This window comes from Pavona decussata, unplaced genomic scaffold (genome assembly GCF_977016875.1).
Source record: "Pavona decussata unplaced genomic scaffold, jaPavDecu1.1 SCAFFOLD_24, whole genome shotgun sequence".
Taxonomy (NCBI): domain Eukaryota; kingdom Metazoa; phylum Cnidaria; class Anthozoa; order Scleractinia; family Agariciidae; genus Pavona; species Pavona decussata.
In genome coordinates, this window is record NW_028145447.1 from 339,433 (window position 1) to 365,887 (window position 26,455).

At 38.9% G+C, this 26,455-nt stretch overlaps 1 protein-coding gene across 1 annotated transcript; it reads right to left on the reverse strand.

The window, feature by feature from the left end:
• Positions 1-24,935, reverse strand: LOC146485856 (dynein regulatory complex subunit 11-like). The gene is made up of 29 exons (XM_085102840.1): positions 24,809-24,935; positions 23,461-23,551; positions 22,025-22,111; positions 21,380-21,529; positions 19,714-19,833; positions 19,206-19,256; positions 19,055-19,110; positions 18,805-18,889; positions 17,853-17,924; positions 17,412-17,474; positions 17,278-17,325; positions 16,184-16,281; positions 14,979-15,063; positions 14,851-14,874; positions 13,942-14,064; positions 12,879-12,954; positions 11,474-11,549; positions 11,104-11,176; positions 9,350-9,421; positions 8,662-8,738; positions 7,738-7,830; positions 6,914-7,011; positions 6,134-6,333; positions 5,218-5,301; positions 4,429-4,528; positions 3,900-3,977; positions 3,001-3,149; positions 1,012-1,101; positions 1-262 (listed from the first exon to the last, which is right to left on the reverse strand). Exons 1-29 carry the CDS (start codon positions 24,817-24,819, stop codon positions 146-148), a joined length of 2,547 nt encoding a protein of 848 aa, XP_084958966.1. The 5' UTR covers positions 24,820-24,935; the 3' UTR covers positions 1-145.
• Between the last annotated feature and the right edge of the window lie 1,520 nt (positions 24,936-26,455).

Below are 26,455 nucleotides of genomic sequence, written 5' to 3' on the forward strand. Positions count from 1 at the left end.
GCGCGTATAAAGAACACTTTATTCCTTTACAATTCACTATTTACAGAAGTATGCTGAAACATATTTACAACAAGGCATATAGAAACTCTCCACCTTTCCTTTTCTGTCTCCTCCATTACTGGTTTGAGTCCGCAATTTGATGTCTTTATTTCTTCTTTTTCTTTCCTCCTTTCTTTCCTTTCTTTCCTTTCTTGTCTCCCTCGTCATCGCCTGCGGCAGCCTTTGCGCGCTTTTTGCCCAGTGGGGTCTTGGCGTACCAAGTCTGCAAAGTCAAACAGTCACGTGTGTGAAATTACAGCAACGAATACCATAGCAACGACGGTGAAGTGGACATGTACATAAAAAAGGTTATATCCTCTTTAAGTACGATGCCTTCTTTTGCTACTGCGCACACGTTCTGCGCATCTCGGGATGATCTGAGAAACTCGGGTTTCTCAAGGAAGATGCCTACTAATTCAAAGGTATTTTTGCGCGGTTTATGACTATGCGGGAAAAGAAGATCTTAGCAAGGGCTATTGGAATCCAAAGAGAAAATTGGGGATAACCAGCATTTTTTTTCAGAGATACTTTAGCTTTGATTTGAAAAAGTGCCATACATTGTTCTCTATTTTAAACCTTTTGAGAATGGTTGGTGCTTAATTTGCTCTGCAAAATGCGTGGTTACCCAAGTTTTGTTTATGAATGTTTATAGTGCTTTCTAAGATTTTCTTTTCCCGCATAGCCATAAAAATGACACCACACCTCCATGACACTTCCTCTTTAAGAACTGTTGACAGACCTGTATGGCACGGCGGCCATGTTGACCCTCAGGAGAATAAAAAGCTTTGTTTTTGCACGGCAAGCTTCGCACTGAATTCGCATCTGGCCGAGGCAGATGCTCGAGACTCAACATGGCCGCCGAGTGATAAGGGTCTATTCGAGTCGTACTTACAATCGCTTATCAACTTGTGCAAAGATGATATGAACTAATGAAGAGCACTTCTCAGACGTTAATTAATGGCCGGTTCTTACCTTGAAGGCTTCTTCCTCTTCTTTGTAAATTGGATCAATGCGAGCTAAAGGCGCTACAAACTCTACGGCTGACAAAGGTTTCTTCGAAAGCTGAAGCGCAAACAAATTCAGAGTAAATGGTTTGAGCCCAGGAGAATCAGTCGTCTGTCCAGGTCAGAGGGTAGTACCCCGTGTAAACGACTGTTGGCGGCACTGAGCGGACGTCATCTTCAGAGTCAGTTGATGGTGGACAGTATCTGTCTCTCGTAAACGACGTGATTGGTCAGTTAAGTCATGATGCTTTGTCTGATTGACCAGTTTTTGTAGACGGTTGAGAGACGTTTGTTTCACGGTTAACAACGCAGTCTGTTATAAGAATCTTACCATTTCCTTACAACTCCGTATTTAACTGCACGTCGGTTTTTGTTTGTTGAGAGGTTTGTCTAAAAGTCCGAATATCGTGTTAATGTTCACACTGAATGTCGTCAAGGTGACGGAACTGGAGTGGCAGTGGTCACTGCATGTCGGTTTTTGTTTGTTGAGAGGAATGTTAAAAAGTCCGAATATCGTGTTAATGTTCACACTGAGTGTCGTCAAAGTGTCGGAACTGGAGTGGCAGTGTTCACTGCATGTCGGGTTTTGTTGAGAGGTTTGTCAAAAAGTCCTAATATCGGTTACTGTTCACACTGAGTGTTGTCAAAGTGTCGGAAGTGGAGTGGCAGTGTTCACTGCATGTCGGGTTTTGTTTGTTGAGAGGTTTACAAAAAGTACGAATATCGTGTTAATGTTCACACTGAGTGTCGTGAAAGTGTCCGAACTGGAGTGGCAGTGTTCACTGCATGTAGGTTTTTGTTTGTTGAGAGGTTTGTCAAAAAGTACGAATATCGTGTTAATGTTCACATTGGATGAAGGAAGGCGCAAATGCAAACGCAAGTACGTGTAAACAACGAAACGCAAATGCAAGCGCAAGAAAAAGGAAACTTTGTCCTTTTTCTTGCAATTGGCTTCCACTTACATTTGCATTTGTGTCACGTGTTAACATCACCTACGCACGTGCAAATGCAACACGCAAGCAAGTGAAGCGTGGCCTATTTGCTATCTCGGTGAACCATTATGCGTATGCGTTTAGGGTATTTCAAGCGCTCGCGTTTGCATCTGGGTTACGGGTAAACATCGCTTGCACTTGTGCTTGTATTTGCGTTTGCGCCTTGCACGAGTGAACCAGTCTTATGTTGGAGGGTTTTGTAGTGTCTTGTAAATGTAATACATGGCGCAAGTACCATTGTTCCTCTATATGCTTGATAACCAACAATACAACTAAACACTATTGATATACTTCTTTAAAAGGTAATGTCTTCAGCCTTGATTTTAAAATGCGTAAGATCTGACTAACTCGAATGTCTACCGGCAACAAATACCGCAATTTGGACATAGTAACAGATACCCATTAAGCGTTGGAAATTTAAGTCGAGTAATGTCATATCTGATCAAGAGCAAAGATTTCTCTGTGGCTTGTGCTGTAGTACGTCAGTCCACACTAATGTGTTTGCAAGTGTCCGTTTTCATTTCGCCGAGAACATGGCAAAATATTTCCATGCACACAAGCGTTTTCGTATCGTTTTCACCTATCCACACTAAAACGCTCGAAAACGATGACAACGACTGGGACCTGGTATGCGCATGTGTAGATGCTCGGATCTCGAACGGAGCCGATGTTGTGTGACGCTTTTTATGTCACCGTTTCAAGTCTTCCTTTTAACCTGTCAACACTAAGAACGAAGCGTTTCCAAAAGTGTCCTAGTTTTGGTGGTGAACTCCTAAACTCGTTTAGGATTTTGGAATGCGCTGGTTGCTTATTTCGAAAATTGGAAGTGGTTGGGTTAGCGTAAGTCATGTTGGATTCAAACTCGAGTGCAATTTCTTTCCCATCATAAAATGTGACTTAATATAAAACAGTATGTTAATTCTGCTTTGTGGTATTCCTAACTGGCAAAGAGTTAAAAACAATACCTGCTGAATGCGTCTTTCAGTAAGAATCTGTTGAATGGCTTGAGCCATGTGACCTGGGGTGTAGCCGTCAGTTATTTTGGCCAGCGAACTCACGTCAAGTGCCTCAGTTGCACGCCCGCCATACCTGGTGATCAGCGCCTTCCATAATACTGAAAACGAAAAATTAAGTACGCAAATTATGATAGTTCTGTTAAGTGTAGTTCTAGAAGGGCCGTTTGGCTGGACAGCTGACTGGACAACTTTATCCAACGGATGAATCCCCATCCTGCCCCCCGAAAAAATCTCGTACCCAGAGTCCTCAGACTCTTTGTTGAGCGGTTGGTCGCCAAGAGAGAGACTGGGGAAATCGTTTCTCCGTTCTATGACGCTTTTTTTATCACTACGCACGCCTCGTTAGTTACCCATTATGACGTCATCGGAATGTGTTCGCGCACTAGCAAGAACTTCTAACAGAAATAACTGGCAACTCGACCGAATTTCAAGGCTATTTTCCTGGCCGTGGTGTTCAAAGAGAGCAAAACTTTATCCAGTGTATAAAATGCTATCAAGCGAATGAAACGTGATCAAATGGGTATATTGGATAAAGCTGTCCACTTTATCAACAGCCTATGCCTGCCAGCTCAGCATGGGTTGTCTTGTACAGTGGAACCTGGTCTTACGACCACCTCGTTATTACGACCATTTTTTTTTGTGCCCCGAACGAATTGAAATTCCAGTCGTTTCCTTAGTTTTACAACCCCGTTAATCCGACTACATTTTCACGGGCCGAAGGTGGTATTAACGGGGTTCTACTGTACTATGTTCACACGGCCCGTTCACACATTCTAGCCTAGCCACTGAACTACAAAAAACAATGTAAGGAAGACCACTAGTTAACTTATTAAGTGTAGGATACTTACAGAATCGAGACGCATAATCTGGTCTTGGGAGAAGAATAATTTTCTGGTACAAACCACAGAATGGTTTGATCTCGGCATCTTGGATCAGTTAATGAATACAACAACAATGATCATTATTTAAATCATTTGTTACTACCTTAAGCCGATAACACCGTATACTCTGTTACGTTTTGATTTAAGAGAATCTTTTTACCTCTCGTTAAGTTTGGACATATTTTCACAGAGAGAAAAACAACGAAGGGTATACAAATCCCCTCAATCGACATCATTGCAAGCGCAAACGTTTACTGACCAAAATAAATGATTTACCTTCACGGAATATGAAAGTTAACGAGAAAGACCAGGCAAAATGACCACCTGATAAGTAATTCGAGAGATTTTAAGAATTTCACGTTTGCCGTTTACCGTATCTCTGTATTGTTACACTGTACGTAAACGACAACTGTAAAGTGATCACTTGTGTGTTGAACCTTGTATAAAATGAAATGATTCCTTTATCTTTATTAAATATTTTTATTGTAAAGGATACCAAAAGGCATTCGTGAGGTGCCCACGATGAGTACTCGATCCTCAGGTTTAAGCGTCTTCAAAATTTTGGGCATATCCTTCTTTAGTCGCTTGGGGTCGGTCTGTATAAACCAAAAACAACATGAACAATCCGCAATAAATATTTTCTAATAAGAGCAAACACACCGTTTATTGAACCAATCAGGAGAAAAACCATAAACACTCGTGACTTAGCTTATTGCGTGTTTTCCCGCTTTTGTCACCGGTTACACAAGTTTCCCGCGCTTGGCGCCGGTTACACATTTTCCCGCGCTTGACACCAGTTACATATTTTCCCGCGCTTGACACCGGTTACATATTTTCCCACGCTTGACACCAGTTACATATTTTCCCGCGCTTGACACCGGTTACATATTTTCCCGCGCTTGACACCAGTTACATATTTTCCCGCACTTGGCGCCGGTTACATATTTTCCCGTGCTTGGCGCCGGTTACATATTTTCCCGCGCTTGACACCAGTTACATATTTTCCCGCGCTTGGCGCCGGTTACATATTTTCCCGTGCTTGGCGCCGGTTACATATTTTCCCGCGCTTGACACCGGTTACATATTTTCCCGCGCTTGGCGCCGGTTACATGTCTTTCCGCGCTTGGTTACTAGCTTTTCTTCGAGTTTCAATTGGTTCACTGCATTATTTGCAATTAGTGTGATTGGTCAGGTTTGTGAATATTAGTGGCTTTGGTTTTGAGATACTTTCAATAGAAAGTCAATCAGGCTCAAGCAAACAAAACACGGGATATAGGCCACCTACCTTGTCTGTCTTGGGAACTTTTTTAACAAAGGTTCTTTCTGCATCTCCGACGTAAACTACGGAAGGTTGGAGCTGGCGTGCAACCTGTAGCAATACAACAAACCAATCATTCTTTGAAACACTTTAAAAGACTTATGTTTTTCAGTCAAGATAGGAATAAAATTGCTCGAGGTAACAAAACTTTCGAACAAGTCTTGCATAAATAACAGAGGAGCCCCAAAACTGCTATTACTGCAAAACAGCTGAGTTCCAGTTGCTGAGATTCTACTGTGTATACAACTCAGTGAAAAACGTTGCGTTTATCCGGTTTTCGCAACATGAAAGAAATGGACCGTTAGATTTTTGTTTGAGTACAAGTACGACTAAGATTTTACTTCAAGTTTTTTAGCGAAACGCTCAGAGATATAACCCCAAAAGCTTCATTTTACCCTTTGAGAGCAACAAACTTGACGCAGTTGTTTTGCATGATAGCTAAGCACCTTTGTGATTCCAAAAAGACGAGCTCACCTACGTTTCGATGACTTGTTTTTGCCACTACGATTTTCTCACAAAAACTCGTAGTAAAATGGCGACGGCTATCTCGTTTTCCCGCCAAAATGACACTGGTTCACGCACGCGCGCTTTTTGTTTTTTTGGAAAAACTCGAAGTCGTGCGCGCATTCGTTCTAGAGTCTAAAGGTCTCTTATAACTAGGGGTAGGCAAGCTATAATAACCACGAATGGTGGCAGTCACACTGGTCACACAATTTGGGGTCCTGTGGTGTAAGCCGACTTTTAGTCCAACACAGGGTCACCAACTTCATTTTGTTAGGTTTCCCTAACGGCTCACTAGGAACATATTTCTAACACTTTCTGTAAATAGCAAAGTAGAACAAACTCAGAAGGAATAACTAAATTAAGGATTACATGATGCTACCTTGAAAACCATGTGTAACATCATCTGGAGCCCAGCCTTTCCCGGGTATTTGCCCGCGATGTTGGCAGCCGTCAAGTCAAACATATTCGCCCCAGTCTCCGTGCATATGCAGTGCACCAACATCTTCTTTCCAACGCCTCGTGGACCCGCGATCAGAACGGACTTGACCAGCGGCGCCCTCTCGTGTACGGCTTGGGATCCTGACAGATGGTTTACCACAAGTTCATTAACAAGAATACTATGTTTTTATAATGCTTCGCATGGAAAATTCTGTTGACAGTTTATGACGAGTATGAAAATAAAAATAAAACCCCCTATGTATGCTCACTACATGTTCCCTTCAACTACAATTTATTGTAACAAATTAAATTCATTGCAACATAAGAGAGATTTAAAATGCTGTAAACGGCAGAAAGGACCACGTGACCATGTTCATCCTACATTTGCGCCTCCTTGTTTCGTTTCTCAGTAACATTCGACAGTTTTGCGCTAGCAACAAAGACCAAAATTATTTTGCACTATTCTCACCTATGTAGCCGTTTTTTCAAGAAAACATAAACACGAATCTCACGTTTGCCGTAAACGCAATTGTAAATCTCTCTCGTCATTGCAAACATTGTTTCCAGACCAAACTAATTTCTGATCAGACGTTACACGTGCGTAAGTACGTTTAACGAAACACGTTTCTTTTTGATCATGTGTTCGCCAATTAAAATACAGCCGAAGGTAATTTGCTATTATAAGCAATAAGTTGAACTGTATGTAGCTACTCGTGTTTACCTAATGGCAAAACAGCAAACTCGGTAATGACTCTTCTAACGTCGGATAAAGACGGCATGGGCTCGATGTTGGCTTGACGAAGTGTAGTACCAAGGTAACTAAAATAAAGAGAAAAAAAGAGTTTCCATGAAATGTTGAGGTACCTCTAAATGTTTTGTACACCGGCCCCAAAGTAATCACGTTTGGCCAATCAAAGCATACATAAGTGACGCAATGAACCAATCAGAAGTCGAAGCAAAAACACATACCCGGTGCCAAGCGCGGGAAAACATGTAACTGGTGCAAAGCGAGGGAAAACATGTAACCGGTGCAAAGCGCGGGAAAATATGTAACCGGTACAAAGCGCGGGAAAACATGTAACTGGTGCAAAGCGCGGGAAAACATGTAACCGGTACAAAGCGCGGGAAAACATGTAACCGGTGCCCAGCGCGGGAAAACATGTAACTGGTGCCAAGCGCGGGAAAACATGTAACCGGGTTGAACTCCGAAGAGCGGAAAAACGCACGCAAGCCAAGTCAAGATTGGTTTTGGTTGTTTATGAGTAAATGTTGCTAAGTCTCGTTATAATGTTCATAGAATATTGAGACCATAAAACAAAACACCAAAGATACCTGCTTTCAACAATGTTGTAGCTGTGGTCGTTAGATGCGTGTTCTTTACTTCAAGTTCTGATTGGTTGATTGCGTTATTTAGGTTTACTGTGATTGGCTAGATGTGATTACGTTGGTTTTCGTAAGTTACGCAATACTTTCGGAGTGAAACAACAATAAAGGAGTTGAATTTTCCGATGAGAATCAGCTTGATAGGTAGAGAGTCCATTTTACCTGTATTCGCCAGAGTACTCTCTCAGTTTCGTCTTGGGAGCTCGGACTAAAATCCCTTCGTGTACCAACTCTTCATACAATGACTCTATAGTCCTAGATAAAATAGTAAAATCAGTATTTAAGGTAGATTTCCACTGCCGTGTAATTTTAACGTGCACACAAGCGTTATTTTAACTAGTTTTACGTCAAATAACATTAGAGTGGAATTATCAGCTGTTTGTGTAAATATACAAAGTCGAAGAGCGCTTTAATTTTAACATGTGCGCAAACTGCTCATGCATCGCTTCTTGCTTTATTTACGTACGTAGCTAGTTAAATTTAAAGTGATGTTACACCCTTAAAAGTTGTTATCGTGTAACAACGCGCGCACAACTTTTAGCGAAGTAATTGTGTTTCGGCAACACATTGCAAGTTTTTTATGTCTGCAAAACCACACAACGCTTTGCCGCAACAAAATGTTGCATTAAAAATTGTCCGCGCGCTAAGTTGCGTTAAAAATTGTCATCTAACATAACCTTTACGTCCGTACGCACGCAACGTTTAACCGGCACTGGAAACACCATTATTTTGAACATTACATCCTATACGACAAATAGAGACGAGAAACGTAAACTGCTTTATAAGAAGCTTTTTCCTTCATAAGGTGAGAACTTGTTTGAACAAGTAATGAATTTGTTTTCCAAAATGTCGCTTCTCACTTCAACCCTTTTAACCCTAACAGTGATCAGCATCAAATTTCTCCTTGTAATATCAATGCTTATTCATCCCCTGAGGTCATGAGAATTAAGGACATGATCACAAGATAAATTTTCTCGATATTTTAATAACTTCTCCCCAGTACTTTTGCAACAAAAGTATGGGGACAAGATAGGAGAATTTGTTCTTTGATATTAGAGGTTAAAGGGTTAACAGTAGTTCACAAACCTGTCAGCTGTCAAGTCCTTTTCCTTCTTCTTCTTCTTTCCCTTTTTTCCGCTTTTCTTTCCACTCTTCTTCTTTTTCTAAAGAAGAAAGAAAAACGTCCGATTCACTCATGTTGCTTCCTTTCTTGTTTCTTGGGGTTACGATGTACGAATATGTCGCAAAATAGACGGGTTAGTTTTTCGCGGGTGAGATTTGCGCGATTTTCCACGAACAGCACACAAAACCAAAAGTACAAAGCTTTCTTTCATAGCAGAAAAGAAGCTTTATTGTCGGAAAAAAAATGCAATTACAAGAAAGCAAATCGGTGATAGCTGTCACCAAATGTTGGAAAAGCTCGACCTGTTTGATGCTGAGCAAGTTACTATTTACCCTACTAGCAGAGCGTTTCTTTCTGGTAAGTCTTTTAGCATGTACGAAGTCGCTCGCGTCTCTAGTATTTCGCGTAGTCGGCTTATTTGCTTCCCCGAGAGGTAAACAAACCGACTACGCGAAATACCAGAGACGCGAACGACTTCGTTCATGCTTAAAGACTAACCAGAAAGAAACGCTCTCCTAGTAGGGTAGTTAGTATTATTCATTCTTTTTTCTCTTTCTGGTGGATTTAATTTTGGAAACACTGAACGACGCAAACGAAAAGAAAACTTGACAAAAATAAAAGGCATATTTTAACGAAGCACTGACTACTGACCTTTTTGCCGCTTTTCTTTCCACTTTTCTTTCCCTTCTTGCCTTTCTTTCCTCCCTTTTCTCTATCCACAGCCTAAACAAAACAAAACAAAACGAACAAATATTAGTACACATTCACAGCGTCCCGCCGCATTACCGGTAGGAAGCTTTCGCAACGACAACGCCGCAAAACAAGACGTTTAATGAGGAAAACCAATCGCTCCGCACGTGCGTTTTAAATTTTGGTACACTTCTCTGCCGTCCTCTGCAAAGCAACAACGTGAAATGACCAAATTCAAGTGAATTTTTCATTGTTTTTCTTAATTCAAACGCCACGCCTACCAGTTTGGTTCCTGGGTAGTTTGCCGTTTTTATACAAGTTGAATGAGTAGAAATAATCGCGAAGCAGCACAAAAAAAACGAAGTTATATTTTCAAGTGACGTTTTCGTTTTCGTCGCCGTCGCCGTTGCTTAAGCTCCCTGGTATGCCTGCCAAGGGTGTTTTTATCTTGCCAGAACTGAAAAGCTTAAGCTACTCGATCTAATTTCGGTCACAACAATCAAAATGCGGCTCTAAAACGAAGCGAAATTATTTAACAACGCCTAGGTAAAATTAAAACTAAACAACAAGATACTTAGCGCTTAATCCACGGTGAGGGACTCAAGTCAACGCGCAAATAAACATTTTGAAGTTCCAACTGTAAGTGATTCGTTCCAGTTAAAAGTAAAAGACGACATCAATAGATTTAGCAAAATGCGGCTACATAACTTCGACTTTTATGGAAAGAAAGATTTAAAATACGTCATAATAGTTGATGACGATTTATCGAATTCGGATGCGCGCGCTTAGCTTACAAAAGGTTTAGCTTTCGCACACACTGAATTGGTTGGGAGGGTGCTTTGGATCTCATGGTAGTTGAAGAAAGCGCGTTTGAGAGTTGGATTCGAAAAGGATGCAAGAGTTTTCATTCCCATCTGATCCACTTTCATAACATTTGGAAAATATGGCTAACTCTGTTTCAGAGCAAAATGAGACTTGCTTTCCAAACAAGTGGGAAAGTTTGAGAACTCGTCATCTGTTATGAAACTCGTTCTTGGTGTTAGTATGGCTCATGTTGTTCAAAGAGCGGGTAACTTCATCCAAAGTTTGAATCTCATTTTCATTTCTTTACTGCTGAATAGAGGAGTGGCTATGCAATAAAACACCATCTTTTGAGGTCGAGAAAGGGGTGCAGGCAGAGACCACCATCTATTTTGTGGTTTGGTGTTCAAGTATAGTAGATTTGACCACTTCCCTAAACGAATGACTCCAGTCGAATATTTCTTGATCAAGCTGTCTGGGTTGGAGTGCAAGTTAATCGGCGCGGCAGAGAATTTCTGAGATTCTCGTCACTTGAAAGAGGATTCAAAAGCGTTTTAAATTTCTTTTTGCTCCACTATTTTGTCAAAGAATACTCCTAGGGATTATTAAGTACCTCTCTGTTTCGAAGAGTGCGTCGATAGAGTTTACATTTATATAAAATTTATATACATTAAATCCAGTGTCATATGAAGTATAAAGTTTACATCACTGACCACGTGGTTTGAACTAGCCAATCACATATGAAGTACAAAGTCTGCGTTAGTACCACTCGTACATGAAGTATAAGACTGGTTCGAATGCATGCTTTATACACAAAATCGCCAATCACAGCAATAACTCATTCATTGCGTTCACAAGTTAAAAAGGAGTTTCCCGCGTCACAATAAATGCATACTTCTATGAACTATACAAACCATTTTCAAATTCTTCAGCTCCTGCCGCATAAGCTCGTCAACTTGCTTTCGAATTTCTTCCTCAACTTCAATCCTACAAACGGAGACAAGGAAGAAGTCAAGTTGATTACATCCTTTTTCCTTTAAAGTCAAATAGCCACAATTAGAATTTTCTTTTAACTTTTAAGTGCCTTAATTCTGAAACAAGAATAAGTGAGATAAAGACAAAAACATTATCGTTCCCATATTCTTGTTGACTTGTGCGCACTTTTTTCCAAATATGATCCAACTTTTTGTTGTGTGGATGAAATACTTAAGTGTCTCAATTATATATAGTTACAGTCCTTCAAATGTACTTTCCTTTAGTGCATTTTTGTTTAACACCCTATACCTTTTAGCCTCCTTGATCAACTCTGCATCATGTTTCTGCTCAAAATTACTGGTCTCATCTCTTAACTGCCACACATCTGAAACAAACGAATATGTATTAATAAACATTATTATTTATTATTGACGACGTGAACAAAACAGCCAAACAATAGACAATTTTACTAACAATAGATCAACAGACTTTTGTTGTATAAGCAAGTTCATGTTACAGACCAAGTGCTTTGTAAAATATGTGAACAGGTTTGACCAAAATACCCCGGGGGGGGGGGGGGGGTATTTGGGTTCAGTTTTGTTGGGTATGTGCCGCTCGCCTCTCAGAGCCCATGCCCCATTATAGTCTATTTTGTGGCCAGTTATAGACCCCATCTTAGTCACTTTTGGGGAAACGAAATTTTCGCGATCCTAACTAAGTCACTTTCTATTTATGCATCTACTTTCAAGAACGGAATGTAATGCGAGGTGATTGTTACATTTAATAAACAACAACTTTCTGAACTTTTTAACCGAGACCATTTTGAATCCCTACTTAATAGAATTATCTCACCCCAAAAATCCGAAAATGTACGACCCCATTCTAGTAGCTCTATTGAAAATGCGACCCCATCCAGCGGCACATCCCCATTAGCCTCTTAAAAGGAAGTAACCCCCCCGGGCAAAATACAGCAATATCGCCATAACAGTGCCCTTTTAACTGCTAAGTTACAATCCAGTTCCATGTTATCAATTTACAATGCATTTGACTCCACCACACCCTCCCCCCATACAATGTTGAAGTCCACAAGACATTATCCTTACACGGGCTCAACATTTCTCTAGATTCACCATTTTTGGCAAATTTGGGAAATGTATCTGCAAACGTTTGCTATCATGTGATATTCAAGACCAATTTTGTATTCCAGTAACTCCAAAGAATCTCTTATGAGAATTTTTTTTTTTGGTAATCAGTATTTGTATTGAGGACTTTAAGAAACCACAACGGCAACGCCAACGAAAACGTCGCTTGAAAATATAAGTTCGCGTTACTTGTACTACTTTGCGATTATTTCCATTCGTTCAACTTGTACAATGTGACCGAACTATCCAGTAACAGAACAGGCGGAAACGGCGTTCAAGTTGAGGCAGAGAATGAAAAATTTATTGTCATGTGCTCACGTTCTCCACAAAGCCTTGCATTTGGTCATTTCACGTTGTTGTTTGGCCGAGCACGGCGAAGAAATGTACCAAAATTTAAAAAAGCACGTGTAGAGCCTTCGTTTTTCTCATTATATCCTATTGTTTTGTGGCGTTCTCGTTGCCGTAACCGTAGTAGCTTCTTAAACTCCCTAATCTCATTCCGGAATACGGCCAATCCAATGTGCTCCTAATCTTTAACATCTTCCCTTGATTCACTTGCACTGCAGACTAACCTTTGTAAGTCGCTGCAGCTTCATTGACGGTTGGTACAAAATTCGACACTTGCATTTTTATTCCTTCCTCTTCCTCCTACAAAAGATGTATTATAAACGATTTGTAAAACACAATTCTTACATTCAAAAGGTCTTAGGTTCGACTCCTGATAGGAGAACTCAGATTTTCTTTTTCTGAGTATGCTTGGGTCATTGACTGAAATAATACATCTATCACTTGTTTACCAGGCTTAAAACACAACATCACATTTCTTTTACATATAACACTCAGTCATATACAAATCCTAGTAGTATGCAGAATGCTTGTCACATGAACCGGTTCACTGCGCTTTTCAACAACATGCGGACTCTGAAGTTCAAGATTCAACTAACCGTTACACTTTTCACTGCCGTCAATCACTGCAGTAGCCTCCCACGGGGAGGATGTAATACGAGTACCCTAAAAACGACTGCGTGGGAGGCTATCACTGCAGCGGACCTCTAAGAAAACAAAAACGTTTGGCTCAACAGGGTCAAAAGATCATGTTTGTGTGTTGTGATTGGTGGATTTCGATCCATTTTGTCACTTTCTGTACTTTTGCGGTCAGCCGGTTGTCACCGTAATTATGATTGACAGCAGTAAAACACACAAATCGTTAGTTGGGGTTCATGTTCAGAGTCCGTATGTTATTGAAAGGAGCAGTAATGGCCTAGCTCTGGCCTGCTAAGAGGGCGTTTGGCTATAGGAGGGCTGTTGAATGGCCTTGGTAACAAACTTAAAGATGAGACAAATCTCAACTCTTTCAAGTCCGCTCTGACTTTGTCTGAAACTGGGGTGGACTGAGGGAGTTGCGATAGCACTTATTTAGCTATAGCTTAGGTTAATTTTTGTGCAATTAACTGTAGATAGTTTATTTGATATTAATAGCTTAAGTGTCTTTTTAGCATCATAGTTTTGTAATTTGTTATGTAAACGGCTCACAGGAAGAGCATTTTTAATGAAGTGATACCGTCAATAAAGCTTTATTCCTACTACCATCCTTGGCTGTGCAACACAAATCGGAAAAAAATGCAAAAATCTCACCTCATCCCCTCCTTTGCCCTTGCCCTTTCCTTTTCCTTTTCCTTTTTTATCCTTTTTGTCTTTTTTCTCTTTCTTGTCCTTTTTCCCTTTCTTTCCTTTTTTCTTCTTCCCTCCATCATCATCCTGAGGTAAATTTTAAAGTGATCGAAAGAAAAAAGTTTACATCTAACGCCCTACGTGCGGGTATACATTATTTATTGTACAGTACTAACTTCAAAGGGCCCTTAGAAATATTGAACCTTCTCTTCTATATCCCAACTTGAGTAATGTTAAGAATTGTGTCTTCTAGTTCGAAGGTATTTTTACCCAGTTTGTGACTGCAGGTTACGTGGAATCTAGCTAGAAACTTGGGGGCAATAATGCATTTTCCAGAGATAATTAATCTTGACTATAACATTGTAGGGCATTTTTTTTCCAAACTGGAGCTTAATTATATCTAAAAGAAACGTGTGATTACGACTAATTTTGTTTTGGGTTTCAATAGTCCTTACTTAGGTCTGATTTTCACGTATAGTCATAAACGCGCACAAATACCTTTGAATTATTAGTAGGCAACATCTCCAGAAGCGCAAAACAAATGCGCAGTAGCAAAAGGTGGTAGTTCTTTAAAGCGGTAGTTCTGAATTTTGAGCTAAAGTGTGACCATTCAAATGAAAGCTACTGAGCAGTATTTTGTTGTGGTGCTGTTTATTATGCTGTACAAGGTGGTTCTAACTTTTGAGTCTATAGGTGAAATTCTTAAGTGTGACCATTCAAATAAAAGCTACTAAACAGTATGCTACTGTACTGCTGTTTGTTTGTTTGTTTGTTTGTTTGTTTGTTTTTTAACATCCTGTAACGTGCAATTTTGGACACTTTTTCAGTATTTTGGAAATCCTTGGAAATGTCAAGATAAAAACTGAAATTTACCTTCTGTCCTTCCTCCTTCTCCATCTATAAAAACATGACACAAAGAAAATTTTGATATCAATAAAGCTCTTTGGAAAAATCTACTAATTAAACCATTAAAAACGTTTTCAAGCAGATATTACACGTACCTCCGCAGGATCCTTTTCTTTAAAAATGGCAGCAGATCCTCCTTCATCATCATCTGGATAATCGGGGAACTTGCCTGACTTGTCTCTGTACATGTAAAGAAATTGCATATTGTCTTTTAATAGAAAACAATAAACTTGAGTTATCACCCAATTAGAACTGTTGTGGATGAAATCCTTAAGTGTGATCATTCAAATGAAAGCTACTGAGCAGTACTTTCCTGTGGTGCTGTTTATTATGCTGTACAAGGTGGTTCTATCTTTTGAACCAGTGGATGAAATCCTAAAGTGTAACCATTCAAATGAAAGCTACTGAGAAGTACTTTCCTGTGGTGTTGCTTATTACGCTGTACAAGGTGATTCTATCTTTTGAACCAGTGGATGAAATCCTAAAGTGTAACCATTCAAATGAAAGCTACTGAGCAGTACTTTCCTGTGGTGCTGTTTATTATGCTGTACAAGGTGGTTCTAATTTTTGAGTCTGTGAATGAAATCCTAAAGTGTGACCATTCAAATGAAAGCTATTGAGCAGTACTCCCGGTAGTGCTGTTTATTATGCTGTACAAGGTGGCTCTAACTTTTGAGACGGTGGATCAAATCCTAAAGTGTGACCATTCAAATAAAAGCTACTGAGCAGTACTTTACTGTGATGCTGTTTATTATGCTGTACAAGGTGGCTCTAAGTTTTGAGTCAGTGGATGAAATCCTAAAGTGTGACCATTCAAATGAAAGCTATTGAGCAGTACTATTCTGTAGTGCTGTTTATTATACTGTACAAAGTGGTTCTAACTTTTGAGTCGGTGAATGAAATCCTAAAGTGTGACCATTTAAATGAAAGCAACTGAGCAGTTCTTTTCTGTGGTGCTGTTCAATATACTGTACAAAGTGACTCTAACTTTTGAGTCTGTCGATGAAATCCTAAAGTGCACGACCATTCAAATGAAAGCTACTGAACAGTACGTTCCTGTGGTGCTGTTTATTATGCTGTACAAGGTGTTCTATCTTTTGAACCAGTGGACGAAATCCTAAAGTGTGACCATTTAAATGAAAGCTACTGAGCAGTACTTTCCTGCTGTGCTGTTTATTACCTTGTGCAAGGTCGTTATAACTTTTGAGTCTGTGAATGAAATCCTGAAGTGTGATGCTACTGTTTGGATTTCAATCTTTCCCACTTTTCTGTGCAGTACTGTTAAAGGGTGTTTACCCACCTGCACTCTATAAACCACTGTCTGATCTGATCCTGCATGTTCTCTTTCATATCAGGTCCCTCAATTTCACGAATTTTCTCCTTGATGGAAACAAGTGACTAGAAACAGAGAGAAGGAAAGGGTATAAAAATTTCTTTTACTTTTTCCTGACGCTTCACTGACCAGAGACCAAAAATAAATTCTTTGACAACAGGGCCCGCAAAGAAGCCACATAAATCAATTCCTTTGTAAACATCTTTTAACGGCATAATTTATCTTTGCTAACAAGGATTAACTCTTTCACAAACCTAGTGGCTAGCCAAAACTTAAAGTTTCCAGCTTTGTTCAGTCTGAAAATTTTATAGATGTTTGTATGTTAACAGGCAAGTTTTTCCTGTCTTCATACAAACGTCTGGAAAACTTAATTTACGGAATTGTATCTTCCCTTTTTTAAAAGACAAAACTCTCAAATTTGGCCTTTTTAGCAATTTTAAGGTGTTTATTTTTCAGCGGCGTCAATGGCTTTTTGTTATCTGGCCTACAAAAAACTCTTAAATTACTGATGTGCACGAGAAAGGTCTTTACTGGGAGCACATACATACATATACCATATTCTCCACTCCCTCTTGGGGATTTTCAGGAACAATTAATTTTATAACACTGTATGGGAGACTTTGCCAGACTACTTGTGGCACAGTTTACAATTAACAAAGTGATGAGTTGTGAATGCCCCTAGCATGAATGTGAATTTTTGAGATAGACACTAGGGGTGGTCACTGCCAGAGATTTGTTACATCCCTAGTGGTTCTTTTACGCCCCACAGAGTCAGATTAAAGTACTGTGAGACGGGGCCTAGGGTTTATCGTCCTTATCCAAGAAGACTAGAAAGTCTGACCATTTGCAGGTCATTAATTACAAAGGCAGCACTTTCTCCTCAGTTATTTAAAGACTCTAAGTATTGGTCCGGCCAGGGTTTGAACCCACGACCTCCTGCACGCTAGTCCAGTGCTTTCCCAACTGAGTCGGTGGCAGTCAGAGTCTCAAAATCATGATCCCTTTTGGCAGCGCACACTCGTATAGGTCTAGTAACAGAGTATCCCGGGTGTAAACCGTACCTGTTGGTATTCTCTCTCATGCTCTTCCTGTACAACTCTTCTGTGTTCCTAAAAATAAACACACACAATTGTTGAAATCATTCTGTTCTTGGCTCACACCAACATGGCAGGATTTGTCTACATATCATTCATACCTCTGTCTTGTTGGCTGAATACATGGGTGTGTCTTTCCAGTCCTGAGGGTCGGGTGGAGCGGACTAAAAACAAAATCAAATGAACAAACAATCAACCTGTACCTGCTGACAGAAATTCCTCTCATAAAAGCAAACTACTTTAAATGGTATTGTAAAAATTTTGTTTAAATTAAAAAAAAACTTGGGTCTAAATTGCCAAATGTTAGGGTTAGCTTCAAGGTTTAGGGTTCAGATTAGTATTATGGATAGTGTTCCAGTTAGATCAGGGCTGTGGTTAGGGCCGGGGGAGGGGGGTACCCCTCAAAATGTTTGGCAGGGTAAATGTGTGGTAACTTTAAATTACTATGAACCTTTTTTAACGTAAATGATTCGCAAAAAGTAATTCTTTATTTTATTTACAAATAGAGAATTTGTAAGCTAGTGAGAAAAAAATTAACCTACCATTCCAACAAATATCAGTTCCTCTTCTCTCATTTTCTTGGTTTTTCTTCTTTGTGAATAACCTTTCCACACCTGCACACATCACAAGACATGTGTCAAGATAAGAAGGGCTTCATAAACATTACATGTACAAGTGAAAATTATCAAACAGAATTACAGTCAACCCAGGTCACGCGTGAACAGTATTTCCAAGAATGAAATGAACATTCGAATTTCTCTTTGTAATGTCCAACGTGTGAATGGAATGTTGGACATTTCTCTGGAAATCGTTCCGAAAAAGACGCATTAACTGAAAAAAAGATTCAAAATACTTGGGAAACGATAATTTTGTTATTCTTGAAATATTCAATTTTGCAATGTCAAGAAACATTCATAACTTTATACCGTCAATAAGCTACGAAAATTTATACGGGAACTGTGAAATCTCGTCGGCGATTTTCAAAACTGACATGTAAATTTCAAAACTCTGTTCAAATTTCAAAAATATCATTCACACGTGACCTGGGTTGACTGTAATAGTTTTCTCTTTCAGCAGTACACTGTTCTTCAATAGGCCATTTCCAAACTTGTTGCTTTAAACCTCATTATGAAAGCAAGTTAGTTTTGTTTGCATAATTATATGAATGAAAACTAATTTTCATAACAAAAAGCATGCATGCACAAAACCTCACTTTCATAATGAGGTTCAAAGCAACTCGCAAATTGTCTACTGAAAATGAGTTTACCAGATCTAAATGAACTGCATGTACAGTCGAACCTCCACTAACAGATACCTCCCTTCGGTGGACAGCTCTTGATAGCAGACACTTGATCATGTTTTCAGCTACATACAAACACTACATTTTTTAACCTCCCATAAGCAGTATACCTCTCTTAAGTGGACACTTTTTCCAGTCCCATTAGGGTGCCCACTTAAGGGAGGTTTGACTGTGCCGAAATTAAATCAACTTACCTTCTGTATTTTTGTAGCTGCGATATCAGGATCCATAGTTGGTGCTCCCCGCAGCTGAGCTTGACGCTCTCTCTCTTCTTGTTGCCTTTAAGCAAAGTGATATTGATCAAAATCACAGTAAATTGCTATTGTGAATAAATTGCGCAATTGAGGGACACAATGGAAAACTGGTGCAGTAAGAGACAATTTGGCCATTAGAATCCAATGTCAACATTTAGTTTATTCATGAATATCAAAACAGTTAGCATACCTAATTTCTCTCATGAATTTTGCTCTAAGTCTTCCTTGCCTTGCTCTTTCATGTACCTACGATGCAACAATTTAATTAAGATGATTATTGGAACTGTGATATGTACTAAGTGTAAGGTAAGTGAAATTAACCCTGAGTAATGTCTACAAACCTGAACAAGTCTGATAGCATCATCAATAGTCATCTGAATCTCTTCTTTTTGCTATTGAAAACAAAATTCAAAATATTTTTAGCATGGTGACCACTTGAGCACCACATCTGGATACATATGGCTATCCTTTGAACTCCAATATCTCAATAACCAACAGAAATATTGAAAAAGCCTCAAACTGTTAGGTTGATTGATGTCTTTTGAATAAGACTGGGCAGCTATTTGGCTCTTACCATGGAATTCAATACCCAATAAATACAATCGAACAGGCCTTGGGTGTTTTGAGAGTTTACGGGCTCCTGGTTTTTCATAATGTAAAACAAAGGCTATAATTATATTTTTGTCAGAAACTACACTTTATTAAGCTGTCCATTGACATATAAAGGTTGGCAAAGTTTTCTCAAAACTGGCACACATATGAATTTTTTCCTGAAGGACACCGGCAGAAGTAAGAAGCATCCTTCACTGGTACATCATAAAGAAAATTTTGCATTAATTAATAACTTACAGGTGTGGTATCCTGTGGACCCATCTTTGCCAGGATTCCACCCAGCATCTTTTCTCTTTCCTGTAGAACTTTAGAATTCTCATAAGTAAAGTACTTCGGAATGGGAATTTCTATGTCATCCTAGAAGTCAATAAAGACATAAAACAGAATTATACTCTTGCAATATACATGTACATATACCTCCTGAGACAATGTTCAGTTATACAATACAATGCAATAAGTTTATTAAAATATCCCAATAGGGGTTTTCAATGTTAATTTACAAACAGTTACAAACAACAGAAAACCTAGATACGATTCTAAAACTTCTAAAAATTATCTTAGATGAAATAAAACAAATAATTTTGTTAATGACAAAATTATCATTAGTTTTTAAGAATTCTTTCATGCTAGATTAATGTTATAAATCATCTTGTTCATCCCTTGAGTTTACAATAAGATAACTTTTTCTTGTCTTAGCCTTGCAAAAGAGTCAAAGAGAAACAACCTTGGTCATGTTTATTACCAGACACTGCACTTTCAAACAACTGAATCAACAACTGATAATAATATTGTTATTAGAGCAGAACGCTACAATAAAATAGGGACCTGGACACTAGAAATGATTTGCCCGATAAGGCCCTGGTGCGAGTTGTTCGTACCACGTTGTACTTTGTACATGTTTTTGTCATAGATAGGAATGTATCCATTTCATCGAGAGATTTATTTAATAAAGACGAACATTCTCGCTAGAGAATGGGCAATTCCAGAAAATATCCATACCCAACAACGGAAGGCTTCCATGTTTTAACCCCCCCCCCCTTGCCTTTGGAAATTCCAAAATGCGTTACCCCCCCATGCCCTCAGAATTCCATAATCCTGAACCTCCCCTCCCCTTCAGAATTTCCTGTTTTTCTAGGAAGTACATTTTCGACTTAAGCAACGCCTATATGAACAAATGAACATGAATTCATGCCTCCTCAGGGCTGTCATGCCTCCTCAGGGCTGTCATGCCTCCTCAGGGCTCTTCAGCGACAAGAAAAACCTACCGCTAGTGGCCAGGCTGTGAAAACTTCTTTTTAAGTCCGAATTTGGCTATAATAATAATAAACACCATTTATGGCAGTTTCACTCCTCTTTGTTTTCTTCTGCTGTTTTGACGTTTACAAAGCAGAATAGCTCAAATTCAGACAGTTAAAATCTTTCAGCGATCAAATATACCGTCGAGTCTTGTTGCGTCCTTTTATAGGTCATGTAGTGTGCACAAAAAGTGTTCTCAACCCATATGCTTCATGTAGTGTACATGAAATGTATCATGATCTATCGATGCTTGTCTTCTGCTTCCGCGGTCATATGTTCATGGATAATTTTATTCACGAACTACAAAAGTCCACTACAATAGCGTTTTCAAGGAACTCACTCTACACTTCCTACTCCAGAAATCCCACCTGTGGAATTTACCAGTGCCTTCGGATATCCAATCGTAAATACCCCCCATGTCCTCAGAATTCCATAATCGTGAACCCCCCCTCTTTCCTTCGGAAATCCTAAAAGCCGTCCGTGGTATGGTATGGATATTTTCTGGAATCGCCCAATGACAAGAACATGTACAAAGTACAACGTGGTACGAACAACTCGCACCAGGCCCCTATTGGGCAAATCCTATCTAGTAATCACTATCACCTACCGGTGTGAGCTTGAGATCTGAGAGCACATCATCAAAGTAGTGATATTCCGAGAACTCCAGCAAAACCATCTCATTCTTAAGCTCCAAAATTCTTCCCATGATACCATCAAGCAAATGACGTAGGACTCTTCTCTTCTGTGGATGCACCACCTGGAAAAGCATCATAAATTCAACCATTACTAACAAGAAGTTGTTGGTCAAAAAATCAATGTGATTGTGTTGTAACTTCCAGAAAATATCCATACCCCTCACCTCACCCAAAGAGGTTTTTTTCGGTTTAGACCAACAATCACGCTGGAAATTGCAATGTGCAGTTCCATAAAATATCCACACTCCCCCCACAGAAGGTATTTTGTTTTGCACCCCCTGTCCCCCCAGGAAATTCCAGTTAGCTTCATACTTTGCTTCTACAATTTTTGACTTTTAAGACCCCCCTCCCCCCCCCCCCCCGGGGAATTTCCAATGACCTTCCATCAGGTATGGTGGGTAGGGATTTTATCTTTAAACTTTCCTTTAAACACCTTGACTTTTGAGCCCCCCCCCCCCCCATCTCTCTCTCCCCACACTCAACTTTCATCTGGAAATTAGCCCTTTATCTTAACCTTAACTAGCTTGATCAATAATAAACTAGTAAAAATTAATCACCTGATCATAGCATTCTTCAATCCTTCTAAATATTTGTATATATTTAATGTACATGACAGCAAACATCTGAAAAGCAGCAATGCGGTCCTGGAGAAAATAACAGTAGGCATCACTTAACCAAAAAAAAAAAGTATTTGCAGGATCATAACTCTGGCAGTCTTTTTCTGCTAAATCTGATTGTATAATTATTTATAATATTATGATATGTGTTTTCCCCTCTAATTCCAGGGTAATGCTACAAAGCTGGGCCCAGGTGTTCAAAGTGCGATTAAACTAATCCTGGATTAACCTGAACTTTGATTCGAGTTTAATTACTAATCAATAAATATTTTGCAAAAAGATATTTGTCTTTCAGTTTTGACTTCGCCTTTTCTTTGCTTTTAGCTTAAAATTTGCTCTCTAAGACATTTTTAACGAGTGAAATGAAAACCTTGGTTAACTTTTAATCGGGGATTAGCGTTAACACTCTTACGAACAACCAGGCCTTGACCCATTATTTTAACATTTCCACTGTTCAATTGGATACAAATATATTTTCTGGATACAGTCAAACCTCGATTATCCGGACTATTCGATTATCCGGACTTTTTTCTATGGTCCCAATTTTTTCGTGAATATTAATTAGTTGTGATCTTGAAAACTATAAAAGTCGCGAAAAGCCCAAGAATCCTTTCAAAAGACTGTTGAAACAGCGTATTATCCTGTGCGCTTTTCAAAAATTTACAAGTGCGACGAGACAATACGTACAGGCTGTGTAGATTTCACAATTAAAATGATGTTTTCTTTGCTGTAACCTTTTGTTTACATTTCTATCTCATTAATATTCATATTTTCGATTATCCGGACTCTCGATTATCCGGACTATTTACCGAGGTCCCGACAAGTCCGGGTAATCGAGGTTCGACTGTACTCAAAATGACACTAAAAATAGTTGACAGTGCCCCTTTAAAACAGGAAGATTTGCCTTAGTGGATTATATTTGCAGTTAATTTATTACATGCTACAGTACAGTGCAAATGTAAGTTGACAGTCTCCACTTGAAACTTTATCTTCTAATTATCGAGAATTGAGATTTTATTATTGAGGTTGGAGGTTCGAGTTGCGATTATCGAGTCTGCTCGTACAATTTTTCAAGGATCTCGATGGCAGATTTTGAGGAAACGATTCATTTCTCAAACCTCAAACAATATGAGAGAACAAATTAAAGTGATTTTTGCATGGCTCTAATGCTTGCAGTCTCTTCTTAGTTTGGTCGAAAGTTGAAGTAAATCAAATCAGCAGCAGCGAGTGTTCGATAAATCTGTTTTGGCACGTTTCTTCCTTCTGTATGTTAAATCGAATCCTTTCTAAAACAAATTTGTTTCTCTTGTGAGTGTTCAAGATAAGGGTACTACCTAATCTACTGTACAACTGTATATTGGTCGGGCGGCATATACCTTTTCTGGTTTGGTAGGCTCTGGGGGAAGTTCCACTTCCAGCAAGTCCAGAATGGCACCCTGGGACTCCAGCCATTGCTTTCCATAGTAACTGAAAATTCAAAAGTAATAAGTCATGACAAATTTTATCTAAGAGCTAAGATTGAAAATGTTGGCCCAAGATTTTTTTAACTTTAATTGCACCCATTTCTAACTTGGCCATCCTTATTTATGAATATCTCCCATCCACAATAATTTAAAGCAAAATCACTATCTCTGCGGAACAGATTTTGGAAATCCCCAGTGGGGCGAAGTATCTACCGTATTCAAATTTCCTGGAAAGATTTTGACAAGCCTTGGATGGAAATGATTTTCATACGACCCCATACATTACAAGTAATTATACATGTACCACTATCATACTAACCTATCATATCATACTAAGTGTGAATAGAGTTTGAGTTGCAAACAGTTGACACATAATTAATGGCTGCCATTACTTTTAAGGGACTCGCACTATATAGAGAAAATGCTGTCTAAATGCACATGCAAAATGGCATGAATGTTTTGCGCGTGCGTTTTACATTTATTTGTCATTAATGATGCGTACTAAATGAATATCCAAGCCATTTTGTGTTTGCATTAAGACGGTGTTTTCCCTATATAGTGTGAGTCCCTTAAAAGTAACAAAAGCCTAATTAATACATAGGGCCATGCAGAATTCTTGCCCCTTGGAAGTATTAGAGCAAGTTTCTCTTTGAGGGAACTTTCTTTTTCAAAGGAAAGCAATTTGATCTTTTTTAATCAACCTGAAAGAGAGCTTAGCGAATAGTAGCTTAAAGCTGTGTTGATTTGATACCTCGATCGTCTTCATATATGATAATAATCTGCAGCAAATAATTATCTTTCGTGATTGTTGGAAAACATTGCAACATACTGGTGATAGAAAAAAATGCTTAAAACAAATAAGATCTATTACACGAATCAAACACATGAGCTAAAGCAATCAGCGACGAATGGTAACAAGCCATAACGAGGAAAGTTTAACCTTTACCTGGTTTACAAAACTGAGAATTCAATTTTCCTGTGACAATCTCAAAGTTATTTAAGCTTAACAACCCCCACGCAATAGACAATTCTCCATAACTTAGAAAACACTCAGTGACTTTCAGCTCGCAAGCTCAAGATCTTAGCTCTGATCTAAAGATTTGTCGTACTGAAGTCGTAAATGAGATCAAGAAGGAAAATTCCTGCAGAAACTCAATCTTCGATCTTTCACACGGGCGCCAAAGTTTGTTGTTCTTAAAATCCCGACTGCGTTCTAGTTTAACAAAACATTATCTACAATTCACAATTATTGGCATCTTACCTGTGTGACATGATGACTACGTTTATAAAAGATCCCTTACATTTGCAGAAATATACAAAAAAACTGATAGAACCTAGCTGTCACCTTCCTTCGTCCAAATCGATCGCCATATTTTTACCGCGCTAATCACCATAGCAACGTTTTTATACAAACTCTGCGCATGATGGCATGAAAACACCGCTGGAAAAGGTGTACTGCGTTTCAAAATGTCAGAAATTTCAAACTTGAGAAAATATTAATTGCGGAAAACATTATTTTTAAATTTCTTTCTTTTCCCTTTTATTTGTTTGTCATAGAGTTTGTCTGCTTGTTTAAGTAAGGGGCGAATGACAGCTCTGGCAAAATTGTAGTCCACATGCACGGGAAATTACGGGGGGAGGGGGCGGGCAAACATAGAGAACAGAGAGAAACGGGGGTTGGGGGGGGGGGGAGACCTGACGTTTCTCTCAAACGTTAATTAGCCCTTCGTCAGGGTGAACAGTGTTTCACTATCGGTGACAACTAAGGCAGCACTAAAGTTCATTTTCAGCGGAGAGTTACATCTAGTACTCAATATTGAAAAGTCCTCGTTTTCAGCCGTCAACATTAATTCCGGACAAGATGTGCCGACAAACACGCCGAGAAGACTAATTAAGGGGAGAAAAATAAATATTTAAACTTACGTTGAATTCTAATGTTTGTTTTGTGTCGAGAAAATGGCTTTTAAAATGTTTTGTAGCAGGTAAGAAATTTGATTAGTTATGGGTATGGCTAAGCTTTTTCCGCTGATATTTATTTAAAAGCGTCTTTTCACGTAACAATGTTTCCTGTCCGCTTTTTCCTTCTCACAAGAAAGGCAATCTGGCAGTGTTTTAAACGATTATAATATTTTTTCAATTACTGTTTTATCGTTGTCGTATTTGCACGTACATGTACAAAATCTTTTCGTGAGAGCAACTGTTTGTTGTTCGTTGGTTTTGTCTAGTTCTTGCTAGCAATGCGATAAGATAAAGAAGTTTCTATCTTTTTTGGGCTGAATGATTTCAAAACATTTATAGGCGGAAACTGCAAGATAATCGATCGTGCACGCTTGCGGCACGTGCCGTGCAAGTTGCAAAATTAAGTAAATTTACGTCAAGAGGGCACTTTAATGGTTTTCCGTCGATTTGTATTCATTTCCGTAAACTAATTTCTTCTTTTTCAAATGTTGCTTTTATGGTTTTGAGTGTCATTTATCTTTCGAGTTAAATTTGTATGATAATACTTGACGAATAAGAAACAATGTTGTGGCAAAGGATGGATCTAAAGATTGCCAGTCTTCGTCACAAATAAAAAAAACACTGCATACTCTCACGTTTGATTCTGAAATTTGTTTGAGGAGTTTTCAAGTTCACTTCTGAGACTCAAGAGAAGAGAGGAGAGTTTCGTCCTAATTAAAATTATAACCAGCATTATAAAGGGCCGAAGAAATTAAAAGTTTAGGAGTAGTTTTAACTGAAAATGTTCCTTAAATGTTTTCTCACCAGATTTTTGGTCGTGTCTGCTATTGTACCCTAATCAGTTAGCAACGAATGCTAGAAAAACTGTAAAAGGTAGCCTGATATTAAGTCACTGAGAATTAAGTTAAAAACAAGACAAAAAAATAAATATATAAGTAGATCAGGTAAA

Excerpts from the sequence above, each read along its gene's own strand:
- LOC146485856 (XM_085102840.1), bottom strand. Across the intron at positions 16,282-17,277 it reads ATGAGAGAGAATACCAACAG|TCACTTGTTTCCATCAAGGA; the intron begins GTACGGTTTACA and ends CTCTGTTTCTAG. Across the intron at positions 5,302-6,133 it reads TGTTACACATGGTTTTCAAG|GTTGCACGCCAGCTCCAACC; the intron begins GTAGCATCATGT and ends GTATTGCTACAG.